Below are 14303 nucleotides of genomic sequence, written 5' to 3' on the forward strand. Positions count from 1 at the left end.
GCTTCATCTGGGACTCCAAATCCCTCTCAGTATGCTGCACAAAAGGCATTTTCTCTGGTGGTCCCAAATAAAGGATGTTGGGAAGCACAGGTCTGGAGCAAACTTCTAAGGAAAACAAAAGTTATGGTACAGTATGGCCTTTGTTAAGTCCCTTTATTAATCACTGCATTAGTGCATTCTGAATTTTTAGCTTAGAATCAAGCATCTTCTGGGCTCTTTCAAAAACTTCACACTATTTGATTCCAGAAAGCACTAAAATCTCGTAAGTTGACCACAAGGAGCAATTTCTGCAGCTGCCGCTTTCACAGCCTGCTCCAGAAACGGTTCCTCAGGGACGTCACCTCCAAGTCCCAACTTCTTTCTTTTGTGGAAGAATGAAACATTGTCTCGGGGAGAGCAATGCAGGTGCTCCCATGGCTGCTTTCCCCCCATGTGTACACTGTCTTTATTTTCTAACACAAATAATAAATGCTATCTGCTACTTTTTTTTTTTAGCTGAGGTTGTTCCCTGCTCTAATGTGACACTCGAATCCATAGATTTACTTTAGACTCTTCCTAGCCATTGCTCTTTATACACAAATTTGGCCAAGCTTCCAATTACTAGTAATTCATACATACCCAATTACTAACTCTGTGGAGGCCTGACAAGCAGATATAGAGAAAACATAATTATTGCCCTCAAGAAACCCACATCTAGGAAAACGAATATTTATTCAGGTAAATATCGTGTAGCTTTCTTGAGCCCTTAATTGGAATGAGACAGCAGATGGATGGGTGGGGGACAGAATGATTGATAAAGGAGAAGCAACATGTTAAGTATATTAAGCCACGTACAATCCAAAGCAAATTCTTTTAAACAACACAGTTGAGGGACGCCTGGGTGGCTCAGTTGGTTAAGTGCTTGCCTTCAGCTCAGGTCATGATCCCAGGGTCCTGGGATCGAGTGCTGCATCGGGCTCCCTGCTCAGCAGGGAGCCTGCTTCTCCCTCTGCTGCTGCCTGCCTCTCCCCCCTGCTTGTGCTCGCTCTCTTTCTGACAAATAAATAAATAAGATCTTTAAAAAATGTTTGAGTAAAAACATAATACAAATTTTAAAGGATGATCTAAGAAGTTATGCCACCTAATTTTCATAAGTACTTAATTGTACTAATAAATAGGGTTAAATTCTGTATTTTAGCTTACTGAGGCTTTGGTAGCTACACAATTTCTGCTCAAAGACTCTTTAATGACAGAATACAACTGAAGGTTGAGCCCTGGTTGATAAAATAAACAGAATTTCAGGGTGTGATTTTTTTTTTTTAAGAATTACTCTGTATCGTACTTCTTAGCATATCATTTGAAGTTGAGCAGACATCAGCTACATGTCAGGAGTATGAGGCACCAGGACAGAGAGGAGTATAATAGGATACTTTTCTTATGAGCTCAGAGTTCATCTGGGAGTAGCAAATGCACAAAAAATGAACTATAACACAATATGATCTATATTATAGACATGCAATTGTTACTTCATTAAACATGAATTAACTGTGCTTTATAAGAATACTTCGCTCTGTATAGGAATTGGTGACAATTTAGTTCCTACATACCATATTAATGTGTTCTTGGCTTTTGAATAAGATAGTAAGTTGTATTTTAAACTGAATACATTAATAACTTACAACATGAAAAAAATATTTATAATATTAAAACATTTATTGGCAGGTAACAAGATACATCTTGTACCATTGTACTATTGTATTCTGTTTATTTTGTAAGGAGGTATGCAGATGAGAATTGATTATTTGATCCTTATATACATAAAAATGTATCTTTTACTTCTAAAGATAACTTTTTTTTAAAAAGATTTTATTTATTTATTTGACAGAGAGAGACACAGCAAGAGAGGGAACACAAGCAGGGGGAGTGGGAGAGGGAGAAGCAGGCTTCCTGCCGAGCAGGAGCCCAATGCGGGGCTCGATCCCAGGACCCTGGGATCATGACCTGAGCCGAAGGCAGACAGACGCTTGACGACTGAGCCACCCAGGTGCCCCCTAAAGATAACTTTTGAATGAACCTATAAATTCTTGTACTGAGCCACCATTGTCCCACTAAATTGAGTGTATTTGCTTTCTGTTGGTAACACCACCAGGCTCTTCCTGATCCTTTAATTTTGGACATGAGGTAGGACAGGCACCGAACTAGGTCTTCTTGGGTTTCCAGGACTTGGGCAAGAGGCTAGGTCAGTCTTGTGTTTGCCGGTGTGGCATGACGAGCAAGTCATTTTTCAGCTGCCACCCTTCCAGTACGAGCTGGGCCACTGGTCTAAGCATTCAGAAGGTTACTGGGAGTTCATAACGCAGCTTGCATTTGCATGGGGGAGAGGAGGGTTGTAATGGATGGAAGTACTCTCAGTGTCCTGACGTTAGGACTAGAGGTATGCCTTCCCTGACACTTTGGTTATCACTAATGTGTTTACTCTTGACTCAAAACACGGGAGGCAAGAGGCCTAGAGACAGCAGGCAGAAGAGGGAGAGAAATCCAGATCATGAGAAGTGAAAGAACAAGTAGGCAATAGGCTTAGAAAGAAGGCTAAGCTAATGACCTCCCAAAGTAGAGTCTAGAAATGCGACAAATGGAATCTAATGATAAGCTATGGATGTCACAACGAAGTTCTAATATTTGCTTTAATGCTTGTATTAATAAATTAACAGGGCATTCAAGGGAGCCTTTTCCCGAGGTCTTCATAGATACAAGTAGTGGCATGTGATTGCATTGTTTTTTTAAAATCTAAATAAAAACTATTATCCTTAGTGCCTCCAAGACTTCTTTAGATACAGCCGGCCAGACAACTACTGATTTGTTAAACACTTATTCGGATGATGACTATATTAAAAAAATCCAAAAGCGCCTTGAGGAGGATGCTTTTGCACGAGAGCAAAGGGAGAAAAGACGGCGGAGACTGTTAATGGACCAGTTAATAGCCCATGAAGCACAAGAGGTAAAATATTTAGATATTGCTTGAATAATTTAGTGCTGGACAGTTTGCAAAATTTAGTCTTTTATACATACATATATGTATCTTCCTTATTTATTATCTGTTACTCTTAATCAATATCAACAACACATCCGCATCATCACAGCAAATAGACTCAGAAAAATAAATCTACATAAAACATTTACTAAATAATCTAAAATCTGATGATGGTTATACAACATTGTGAATGTACTTAATACCATTGAATTGTACCCTTAAAAATGGTTGAGATGGTAAATTTTACGTCATGTATATTTTCCCACAATTAAAAAAAAAAAATACTGACCATAAAGGACATACTTTGGATATTAACCAAATGTACATTTGCAAATATTTTCTCCCATTCTATAGGTTGCCCCTTCACTCTGTTGATGGTCTCCTTTACTGTGTAGAAGCTTATTAGTCAGATGCAATCTTACTTGTGTATGTTTGCTTTTGTTGCCTGTGCGGTGGGGGTCATATTAAAAAGAAAAAATCATTGCTTAGACCAATGTCAAGAAGTTTTTTCCCCCTGTACTTTCTTCTAGTAGTTTTATAGTTTTGGGTCTTATGTGTAAGTCTTTAATACATTTTGAGTTGATTTTTGTATACAGTGTGAGTTAAGGGTACATTTTCATTCTTCTGCATGTGGACATCTAATTTTTCCAGCACCACTTGTTGAAGAGATCGTCCTCTCCCCATTAGGTAGCCTTAGCACTCTTGTTGAAGATCAGTCGACTGTACAAGCATGGATTTATTTCTGGGCTCTCTTTTCTATTCCATTGGTCTATATGTCTGTTTTTATGCCATTACCCTACTGTTTTGAATACTGTGACTTTGTAGTATATTTTGAAATTAAGAATGCCTACAGTTCTGTTCCTCTTGCTCAAGATTGCTTTAGCTATTCGGAGTTTTTTGTTGTTCCATATGAATTTTAGTATTTTTTTTTTATTTCTGTGAAAAATGCTATTGGAAATTTGATAGTGATTTTATTAAATCTGTGGATTACTTTAGATATTATGGACATTTTAGCATTATTAATTCTTCTAATCCATGAACATGGGATATCTTTCCATCTATTTGTGTATTCTTCAATTCCTTTCATCAATGTTTTATAGTTTTAGTTCACAGATCTTTTACCTCCTTAGTTGAATTTATTCCTAAATATTTTATTATTTTTGATGCTATTATGCAATTATGCTGGATTGTTTTCTCAATTTTTTTTCAGATTATTCATTGCATATAGGAACACATTTTTATATATGTGATTTTTTGTATATTGATTTTGTATCCTGCAACTTTACTGAAATTGTTTTTCAGTTCGAACAGATTTTTTATGTTGCTGTTGTTGAAGTCTTTAGAGTTTTCTGTATATAAATCATATCATATGCAAACAGAGACTATTTTACTTCATCCTTTCTAGTCTGGATGCCTTTTATTCTTTTTCTTGTTAATGGTGCTATGCTAAAAAGAAACGGTGAGAATAAGCATCTTGGTCTTATTCCAGATCTTAAAGGAATGCTGGCAAGCTGATAGGTTTTAGCATCATACCATTGATTATGATGTTATCTCTGGGCTTGTCATACATGGCCTTCATTATATTGAGTTACATTCCTTCCCTACCTAATTTGTTAAGAGTTTTGATCTTGAAAGGATACTGAATTTTTTCAGATGCTTTTTCCGCATCTATTGACATTATCAAAAAGGTTAATGAAAACAACATGGAGAAGTTGTTAGTCCTCTCAATTTGTTTATTGGTTTACTCTAGTGGTTCTCAGTGTGATTCCTGGACCAGCAGCATCAGAATCACCTGGAAATTTTCAATAATGTAAATAATTGGACCTCACCTCAGACCTACTGAATCAAACTCAAATCACAGCTCTGGGGTGAGGCCTGTGCTTATATATGTTACTAAAAAATTCATACTTATTTTCTGTTGAGAAATTTTATTTAATCTACATTTTTATATAATTCCCAGGTTCAAGTTTTGGAATTTACTATAGAGTGTTGTTATTATTATTTGCCTCCAGATTCTGGAAATATATAGGATATTTCCCCCATAATCTCATAGTGGCAGAGATCATTTGAAACAATATCATTAATAATGCTAGATTTTCTTCCTAAATAGTTGGATTGTTGAGTGTTAAATGGACAACTCCAATGTTTAAGCATTCTTTTATGTCTTCCCCCTTGAGAACTTTAATTACCTCCTCCTTCCACATGATGTCTCTGTTTAGACAGAATGAGAGCTTGAAGGGGCTTTGAAGATCATCTTCCACCTAAACCCCTCATTTCACCTGTCAAGCAGTCGGCCCTGAAAATCCAAGTTACTTGTCCAAGGCCATACGGCCAGTTAATGGTAAGACTGGAGCTGCAGTGGCTTTTGATTCCCAATTTAATGCTTTTTTCCACTGCTCACATACTGACTCCCCTTCTACTCTCTTAAAATAGACAAGAGAGCCAGGAGAATGCATCTAGTTTCTCTTTCAGATTACAACCAATCAGATTTTCTGAGACAAACAGTAGGTCATGACCCCTTAGACTCTGCTCCAGTCTTCCCATTCCATCAGATTGCAGCTTTTTCTCACACAGGTAGTGAGATATCCAAACTGGCAACTAACTAGATCTGCGTCTTCAGCCAAAGTCTGCATTTGTTTTTGTAATTACAACCAGTACTTATTTCAGGAATTTCAAATTTCTGAAAACATGCTTTTAAATTGAGAATCAGATCCTTTGTTTACAAAACCTTGAAAACAGTCACCTAATTTATTTTTCATTGGATTTTAAACAAAGTAATAATTCATTTAAAATCATTGTGACTTGCAAGATCATAGTGCTTCCAGATACCAAAATGATACAACCTTTGTTGGAAATCTTCATTTTTATAACTTGATTTTTGCCATGTTCAAATTTAAATCAAATGACAGAAGTAGATGCCGAGGAATACTCTGCCTTGTGCACATTATTTATACATAGGCTTCTTAACCCAATGGGAAATTTGGACATGGCCTTGACAAATAATTGGCTCCTCCAATGGTGTTTTCAGGAGGCGTATCGGGAGGAGCAGTTGATTAATCGGCTGATGCGGCAGTCCCAGCAGGAGCGCAGGATCGCTGTGCAGCTGATGCATGTTCGGCATGAAAAGGAAGTTTTATGGCAGAACAGAATTTTCCGAGAAAAACAATATGAAGAAAGACGACTTAAAGATTTCCAGGATGCTCTTGATCGAGAAGCGGTAAACAATAGCTCCCTTAAAAATCTAAGGTTACTTTTGATCCTTTCTACCAAGTCAAGGTAAACAAAACTGCATTTAGTTGCCCGTCACTTAAAAAGAGTTAATTTTTATATGATCTCTCTCTTACCTTCCCATTTTTATTTTTGTGTAACTACACTGGCAGCGCATAGAGCTTCTACATATTACACTCTCCCCCTCTAGTCTTGATTCCACCAATATTTGATGTTCACCACCCATCTTTATGTCTATGTCTCTCTGGTAATTTTGGTTGCCTGAAACTCATTCTCCAGTAGATTCCTCAAGAAGGGCTCAGGGAACAATATTCCACGTATGTTGTATCGGAGATTGTGTATTGTATACTGATAACAGTATAGATTTAACTTTTATACCTGATTGTCAGTTTTGCTGTATATAGAATCCCTAGTTCACATTTTCTTTCCTTGAATATCTTAAATACATTATTCCATTTTCTTTAGGTAAAAGTGCTATTGTCAAAACGATTAATGATAATCTAATTTTCAGTTCCTTGTGTGATTACTCCATTTTTCTAGATGTATACAGAGCTTTAATTTCCTTTAAAATCTGCTAAGTATACTAGGATGGTATTGGTGTTGGTTATTTTAGGTGAACATTCTCAGGCAGTGAGAGCACTTTTAAGCTTCCTCCTTTTTATAAGATACCATTAGTCTTTAATAAATGATTCCTTGCTTTCTGATAAAACAGGATTTTATCAGGCCCATAGTGTATTATTCCTTCCTCCAGACCCAAATAGGCCACTTATCCAGTGTACGATCTTGTTGATCGTATTTGAGAATGGTACACAGACACCAAGATCCGGATGAGAGGTATGCTCTCGGCTACTGTGGTATCATTGTGTCTAGGTCCTTTTATGGCTCTGAAAGTCAAAATATCTAATCTTTCGATTATTTAATACATTAATATTTTTCCTTATCTTTATGTATATATGAATTCTAATCATCAAAATAGATCTATTTTATCAATGGATTATGTAGATTACTTCTTGCCTATTTCCTACTGAAGATAGAGTTCAAATTTATTCAATCTGTTGGTCCAGATTTGATTGAAGAAATACAAAACTCATGTGAGTGGCATTTTATATAGCCTGTCTTTAGTGCCATAAAATAGTCACAAAGCTAAGCTGAATAAAAGAGAAAACCACGTAGAAAATAGGAAGGGAATGCTTTATTTATCAGATTTGTGGTTTACACTGTGATATTCCATGAAAATAAATACAGCTTTTGCCAAAAATATGCAGTTTTTAGAAATATCATTTGAAAGTCAGGAAAATGGTGCTTTTGCCTTTTGTAGAATAGACATAGCTGAAATGTTAGGGGTAGGGGTGAAGAACTATACCTCCATGGCTCCATGAATTTGAGCTGTAGGATCCCTGATCTCAAGTGTTCTCTTTAAGAGCTGAATTATCTGGATAATTGTTTCATCCCTCTTTTTTGACAAGAGTGAACTTGAATGGGTTGAATAGCATTTGCTTACATTAGAAATGATGTGTTTAGCTAACCTTTTAAGTGCCTGTTGAAAAATATGTTTGCTTCAAGCCCAGTTAATGAAGTACAGAATAGTAAAGCATTTATAGCAGGACTGGGCTCACTGTGATGAGAAGCATTACCTGCTTTTTTCTTTAACTAGGCCTGAACCGACTTCAGAGGACTGGAATATTCAGGCCTGCTAGAGCCTCAGAGACAGAACTGTGAGGTTCTGTAGCATCTGAAAAAATTATATCCCATCCTCTCACAATGAGTGCCTTTCCTTAAAGCTGAGGTATCTGCTTCCCTGGCCCCCCTCTCTGTGAGGTGGCTTGATTTCACGCGTTATCTCCGCAAACACTGAATTTATTACCTCCTACATCAGCAGTGGCTGGTGTGTGAGTAGGAGCCAAAGAAATAAATACTGAATTGAAGTTGCCAAAGGAACACTGTTACCTTTTCTTCCTAGTCTCATGCACTAAATAAACAAATCAGATTTTGTTCCCCACAGCAGATAATTCTACTGCTTCACTTTTGTGAAGAAGAGAGTTTTTTAAATTGTTTTTATTACTTTTTACTGTTTTTTAGTTTTTGTTATCATTTGTGGTGGGAGAAGGAGGAGAATTCTAGAAGTACTTTTAAACCTATTACAAATTTAAAAAGTCTGTTAATGGGGTGCCTGGGTGGCTCAGTTGGTTAAGCATCTGACTCTCGATTTCGGCTCAGGTCATGATCTCAGGGTCCTGGGATAAAGCCCTGCATCGGGCTCCACACTCAGTGGGGAGTCTGCTTGGGATTCTCTCCCTCTTCCTCTGCCCCAACCCCTGCTCTCACGCTCTATCTCTCAAATAAATAAATAAATATTCAAAAAAATTAAAAAATAAAAAGTCTGTTAATGATACAGGCTATTAATAATATCTCATATTATTAATATTAATTATTAATCTGCTATTACATGGTCCCTTTCTGTTGAGTTCTGCTGTGGAAGCACTCCTGGTTTTCTTCCTACTTCATTGGCTGCCCCTTCTTGGCTTTCCTTTGTAGGCTCATTCTCCTCTAATACCAAAACATTTAATGTCAGGGTTCCTTAAAGCTTAATTCTAGGCCTCTTTCTTTGCTCCTCTATGTTATTTCCTTAGACAATCTCTTAATGCACAACCATGGTATGTAATTGCTGCAATAGACAGACGACTCATGCATATCTTGTCCTTTGCAGTAGAGACCCATATGTTCAACTGCTTTCCTGACATCTCTACTCCTACATCTCAGTGATACCTCAAATTCACCATGTTAAAGCCAAATTTATGACCCTTCTTACTAAACTGGTCTTTTTCAAATTTCCGTATTTCCATAAATGGTGACACTATTTATTCGGTTATGCAAGTGCAAAACTTCAGGATCCACTTGAACCCTACTTCACCCTTTCTTCCATATCCAAAACATCACTAAGTCCTGTCAATTTCATGTACTAAACATCTCTTCAATTTGTCCATTTTTCCCCATGTCTACACCACCAGCCCAGTCTCTACTACTACTCTACTACCACTACTACAGTGGTCTCCTTCGTCCATTTTGAGTGGCTATGAATTAGCAACCACAGTTGGGGTATGCAAGAACATAACATTCTTTATATTCTTTAAATCAGCCTAAGCTCGAACTCCAGCAATCCACCTCTGCCCACAGAGAGGCACAGATGCACGGCGCCCCAGGCCACAGACCAAGTCATCAGGGAAACCCTGCAGTCATCAGGCCCAGGCCCAGCCTGTTGCCTTTGAGACCTCAGTTACCCCAGCCCACACAGTGCCTCCAGTGGCACATGTCTTCGCAGAGGCTGTTCCAACTTTTGCTGGTCCCTCACATGCTCCCTTCTGAGGCTCTGCTGCTCCCCAGGAAGTGCCAGGGAGTGGGCGCACATCTCTTCCTCTTTCTCTTTGCTCTCAAAATCTCCCCTCCTCTCCTCTCCCTCAGAGTGACCTAGATTAATTTGCCTTTGGATAGAGTCCTTTAAAGTGAGGAGGGATTTCCAACAGTTTCTACTTTTCTGTCCTGAAGAAGCTCCCTGAAGCAGGAGTTAAAAAAGACCTGTTAGAAATGAAGGAAGGGGAAATTAGAGATAACTTATACAAATTACCTGCCCTATTATCATCTCCTCCAAATCATCCTCCATTGTGCAGCCAGAGGAATCTTCTTGACTCTCAGATTTGACCATTGCCCTCATACTCAAAAACCCACTCATGGCTTCTCTTCAACGAGATCCCTGCTCATACCTTGCTCCCCTCTGTCTCCCAGACTCTGGCCATCCTGTTCTGCTCTCAGATCTTTGAACAAGTCATTTCTTCTGCTAATCCCCTTCTTCCCTCATGCCTTTCCCCAATTAATCCTCATCTTTCAGAACTCTCTGCACAGGTCACTTCTTATCTAGGTCAAGCCTCCTGTGATGGGCCATACACCATCGTCCTTCCTTGTGACATCTATCATACTGTGCAGGTATACATTTATTGTATGGCTTTTTCACTGCCTCTCCCACTGAATGTAAGCTCTATGAGGAAAGGGATCATGTTTGCTTCTGCTCACTACTGTTTCCCCAGGGCTTAGGCCAATGTCTGGTACATTTCAAGAAAGGCTGGGGAGCGGGGGTAGGAATGGTGCAGAAAGGGAGAGAGAGAAGGGAGAGAGAAAAAGAGAGAGAGAGAGAAAGAACTTTGTGTTGTCCATCATCAGTTTTTGTCTGTTTTGGTTTTGTATTTAGATTAAATCTGCTTATCTCATCCTTTAAGGTAATTGGGCATCTATTCTATATTAAGTGTTTCTGATTTCAAATTTCTAATCTGCCTATTATTAGTAGTAGTACTTAATTATAATAATATTTAACATTTTTTGAGCATTTATTGTGAGTCCAGCATTGAGCTATGTTTGTCACATGCACATATAATTCTCGCAACAGCCTTTGGAAGTTAACACTATCCTTGTCTACATTTTACACATAAGGGAAACAAGACTTAGAAAGCTCACCTTCACACAGCCTGTGAGTGGTGTAGGCAGGAGCACAGCCAGCTCTAGCCGACTCCAGAGTCTGGGCTCATAACCACCGAGATTGACTACCTCCCACAGACTTCCTTTTTCCTTTTCCTTCTTTCTTTTTTTAGGGCTTCAACCCAGTTTGCTGTAATGCGACAGGAAATTGTGGGTTTAGCACAGGGAGGCGGGGTGGGGTAAAGGTAGAAGACTAGTAGCTGTAAAGAAGGAAGAAAGGCACAGAGGGTGGGAGGGAGGGAGACAGCACCGAGGTGAAAGCTGCTGCCTTCCTGTGGGATCATTCCGCGGGTCCCTGTAAGGCTTGGGTCCCTTCCCGCCCGAAACATTTCCACATGCTTTACAGGCACTCTGCAGTCAAGCAACTTCACACCCCATTTTACTGTCACTCCACAAATTCTCATCTGGCTACTCCTGCTCTTTTAGACTCCTCTTCCTCTGACCTCTTCACAGGTGATGAAGCACGCCATAAAGCTTTGCACTGAAATGGTATGCTTTCCCCAGGAAGACTGGGCCCACAGAACAATACAGCAATAACAAATTGTGGTGTGATTCCGGAACTTGCCAAATGTACAGGACTGACCTCAGGGGTCACCCAGCCCAACCTCTTTCCCAATAAAAAGAAAACAAACAAAATAAAACAACAATAACAAAAACAAATGAACCTTCCATTTGGTTCAGTGGACAAAAGCAGTCCATTGTCAGGCATTTAGTCATCTGTGAGTAGTATCATAAGAAATATTTGCCCTGATTGGATGGCTCGGTGAGTTGTTCTGTGTATGCCAAGTCTTTTTAATACCCCACTTCACCCTGAGGACATGGAGGCTAAGGGAGGCTCGGGCTAGGAGCCTAGGACTTGACTTCCGCATACAGGCTGGGGCTTGACTGACGGCAGCTCCTCCAAGGCCCAAGTTCACCTCCATTTTATACTCATCGGGTTAAGTTACAGGAGGCAAGTCTGGTTTCTGGAGCATGTTAGCACAGGATAGAATTTCTCAAGGAGCTGGGATAGCTATTTGAAAAGCAGCATTTAGTCATGCTGAGTTTAACCATTGCACTTTGTGTGAAGAAAGAGTTTCTCTAAACAAAATAATAGTGCAAACCAAGCAGAGGGTCATGACAAACTGTAAGTATTTCATTACTTTCTGCAGAAATAAATGTTCTCTCTGAGTGAATTTTACCAATTTATTAAGGCTATAACAGCAGAATGTTTTTTTTGTTGTTGTCGTCTAAATACATTTAACATTTGTTGGCACATGTGTGATATTCTCAAGCCAATAATATCAGGGATCTTCCAAAATATTTTCTAAGTATCAGTCAGTATCCCAGAACTCTCATGAAAAGACGGGAGGCACTGGCCGGGCGGAGCAGATATGTCAGGTTAAGGCTCCTAAGCTGGGTTCGAAAGGGCCAGCAGTGCTGGGGTCTGGCACAAACTTGCCTGTTTCTCTGTGATCCCTGACTCTGACTGTTTGCAAACCATGAACTCAAGGCTTCTTTTTAAACACTTAAGATCCAATTTATCATTAATCTACATTGGGCTTTCCACAGTTAGACCACTGTTCTCTGTATTATATTTTGCTGATAAGATAAGCTAAAGGTGGAATATTTCCACTATCGTCTTTGCCATCATACTCAGTAGTCAATAAGGAGAAAGGCTCTTTCGTGATTAAGTTTTTCTTGGTGTAAAAGGATGTTTCATTCTACTTAGAAATTTTTTTGCCTATTGAAATGATATTATTTTCATGTGAATCTTCGCACAATTACATTGACTTAAAAACGTCTTTGCCTTTCTTAGGCTTTGGCCAGACAAGCCAAGATTGATTTTGAAGAACAAGCCATCAGAGAGAAGGAAATTCATGAACAGATTGCTGTGGAAAGAGCTCAAGCTCGTTACGAAAAGCATTACACTATATGTGCAGAAATTTTGGATCAAATACTTGATTTGTCCACTAAGGTGGCAGACTACCGAATGTTGACAAATAAGTAAGTGTTGTTTTTTATAATCGTTACAGTAGAGACATCACAGAAAGTGAGAAAGGATAAGATTGTAATGTAGACACTCGGTTGATAAGAGAGACAAAAATTTTTCTTGAAAAAATGCTAAGAAGTGGGGTCCAGGATACCTGGATTACTGACTTAATTCACCCACTGATCAGCCTTATTTAAGGTGTATTTATATGTCTTTTAACATTTAAACTTTATGTCTAAATTAAAATTTACAAAGATAACTATGATAATTTATTTGAAACACTTGGAACTTCCTAAAAGACTAGAATTATTTGAAGATTACTGGTCATTAAATCTGTTTATTTTCGTTGCACCTTGTTTCTAAAAGGAATTAATGCATTTATAAGGAAATATTCAACAATACGAAATATATTAATAATATGCCAGAATAAGAACAAAGGAAAATCCAAATTAAAGTAGAAAGTTAAGAACAAGGGATAAACCGGAACACGGTTATATTAGCAGCAGGAGATTTGCCACTTGCTGCAACTGAGCTGCAAATTTTATCTGAGCTTCCTGGTGGTCAAAGTATAAAGGGAAATACAGCCTGTCATGTGTTTTCCATTTTCTGTTCTGGTTCTTTACAAAATACAGAACTTTTCTTGGCACTCAGTTTACAACAATAGTTCACTCATGTGGTACCCTCACCTAAGGTACACTGAGTAGTGCTGTGGATCTAGTGGAGAATGTCCTCAGCAACATCCTTTAAGCAAATGTATCATCTGGCTTCATAGACTTATTTCTTGTGATATTCTTTGCTGAGAGCTAAAGGGGAATGACATCACAGTAGATCTCAGTGAAAGTGATTCCATAAGGACAAAGATAAGGTGACCCATTTAAATGTGTACACATCTCAAAATTACCTAGACTGAGATCTTCTTGAGAACCCACTGCTTCTCACAGTGGCTGCACCAGTTTACATTCCTGCCAACAGTACACACGGGTTCCCTTTTCTCCACATCCTTACTTTTTATTTCTTCTCTTTTTGATACCAGCCATTCTGACAGGTGTGAGGTGATATCTCATTGTGGTTTTGATTTGCATTTTCCTGATGATTAGTGATGTTGAGCATCTTTTCATGTACCTGTTGGCCATCTTTATGTCTACTTTGGAAAAATGTCCATTCAGATCCTCTGCCCATTTTAAAAATTGGATTGTGTGCTTTTTTTTTTGCTATTGAGTTGTATGAGTTCTTTATATTTTGGATATTATCAGGTATGTGATTTGCAAATGTTTTCCCCCATTCAGTAGATTGCCTTTTCTTTTTGTTGCTTGTTTCCTTTGCCTTGCAGAATCTTTTAAGTTGGATAAAGTCACACTTGCTTATTTTTGCTTTTGTTGCTTTTGCTTTTGGTATCAAATCCAAAAAATCATTGTCAAGACCAATATCAGAGAGCTTACTGCCTATGTTTTCTTTTAGGAGTTTTATGGTTTCAGGTCTTACATTAGAGTCTTTAATCCATTTTTTGTGTATTGTATAAGTGTCTTTTAATTGCAATTGAACACAACAGTGACACATATATTATATTAG

General features: G+C 38.4%; 1 protein-coding gene across 2 annotated transcripts in view; it reads left to right on the forward strand.

Moving 5' to 3' along the window:
- The window catches only part of SPEF2 (sperm flagellar 2), a 164982-nt gene that overhangs the window by 26739 nt on the left and 123940 nt on the right, over window positions 1-14303 (forward strand). For both annotated transcript variants that reach the window (XM_078066629.1, XM_078066630.1), the window contains exons 6-8: window positions 2791-2977; window positions 6039-6227; window positions 12561-12748. In XM_078066629.1, coding sequence (XP_077922755.1) covers window positions 2791-2977; window positions 6039-6227; window positions 12561-12748 — 564 coding nt within the window. The remainder of the gene's footprint in view (window positions 1-2790; window positions 2978-6038; window positions 6228-12560; window positions 12749-14303) is intronic.

This window comes from Halichoerus grypus, chromosome 2 (assembly GCF_964656455.1).
Source record: "Halichoerus grypus chromosome 2, mHalGry1.hap1.1, whole genome shotgun sequence".
In the NCBI taxonomy this organism is placed as follows: domain Eukaryota; kingdom Metazoa; phylum Chordata; class Mammalia; order Carnivora; family Phocidae; genus Halichoerus; species Halichoerus grypus.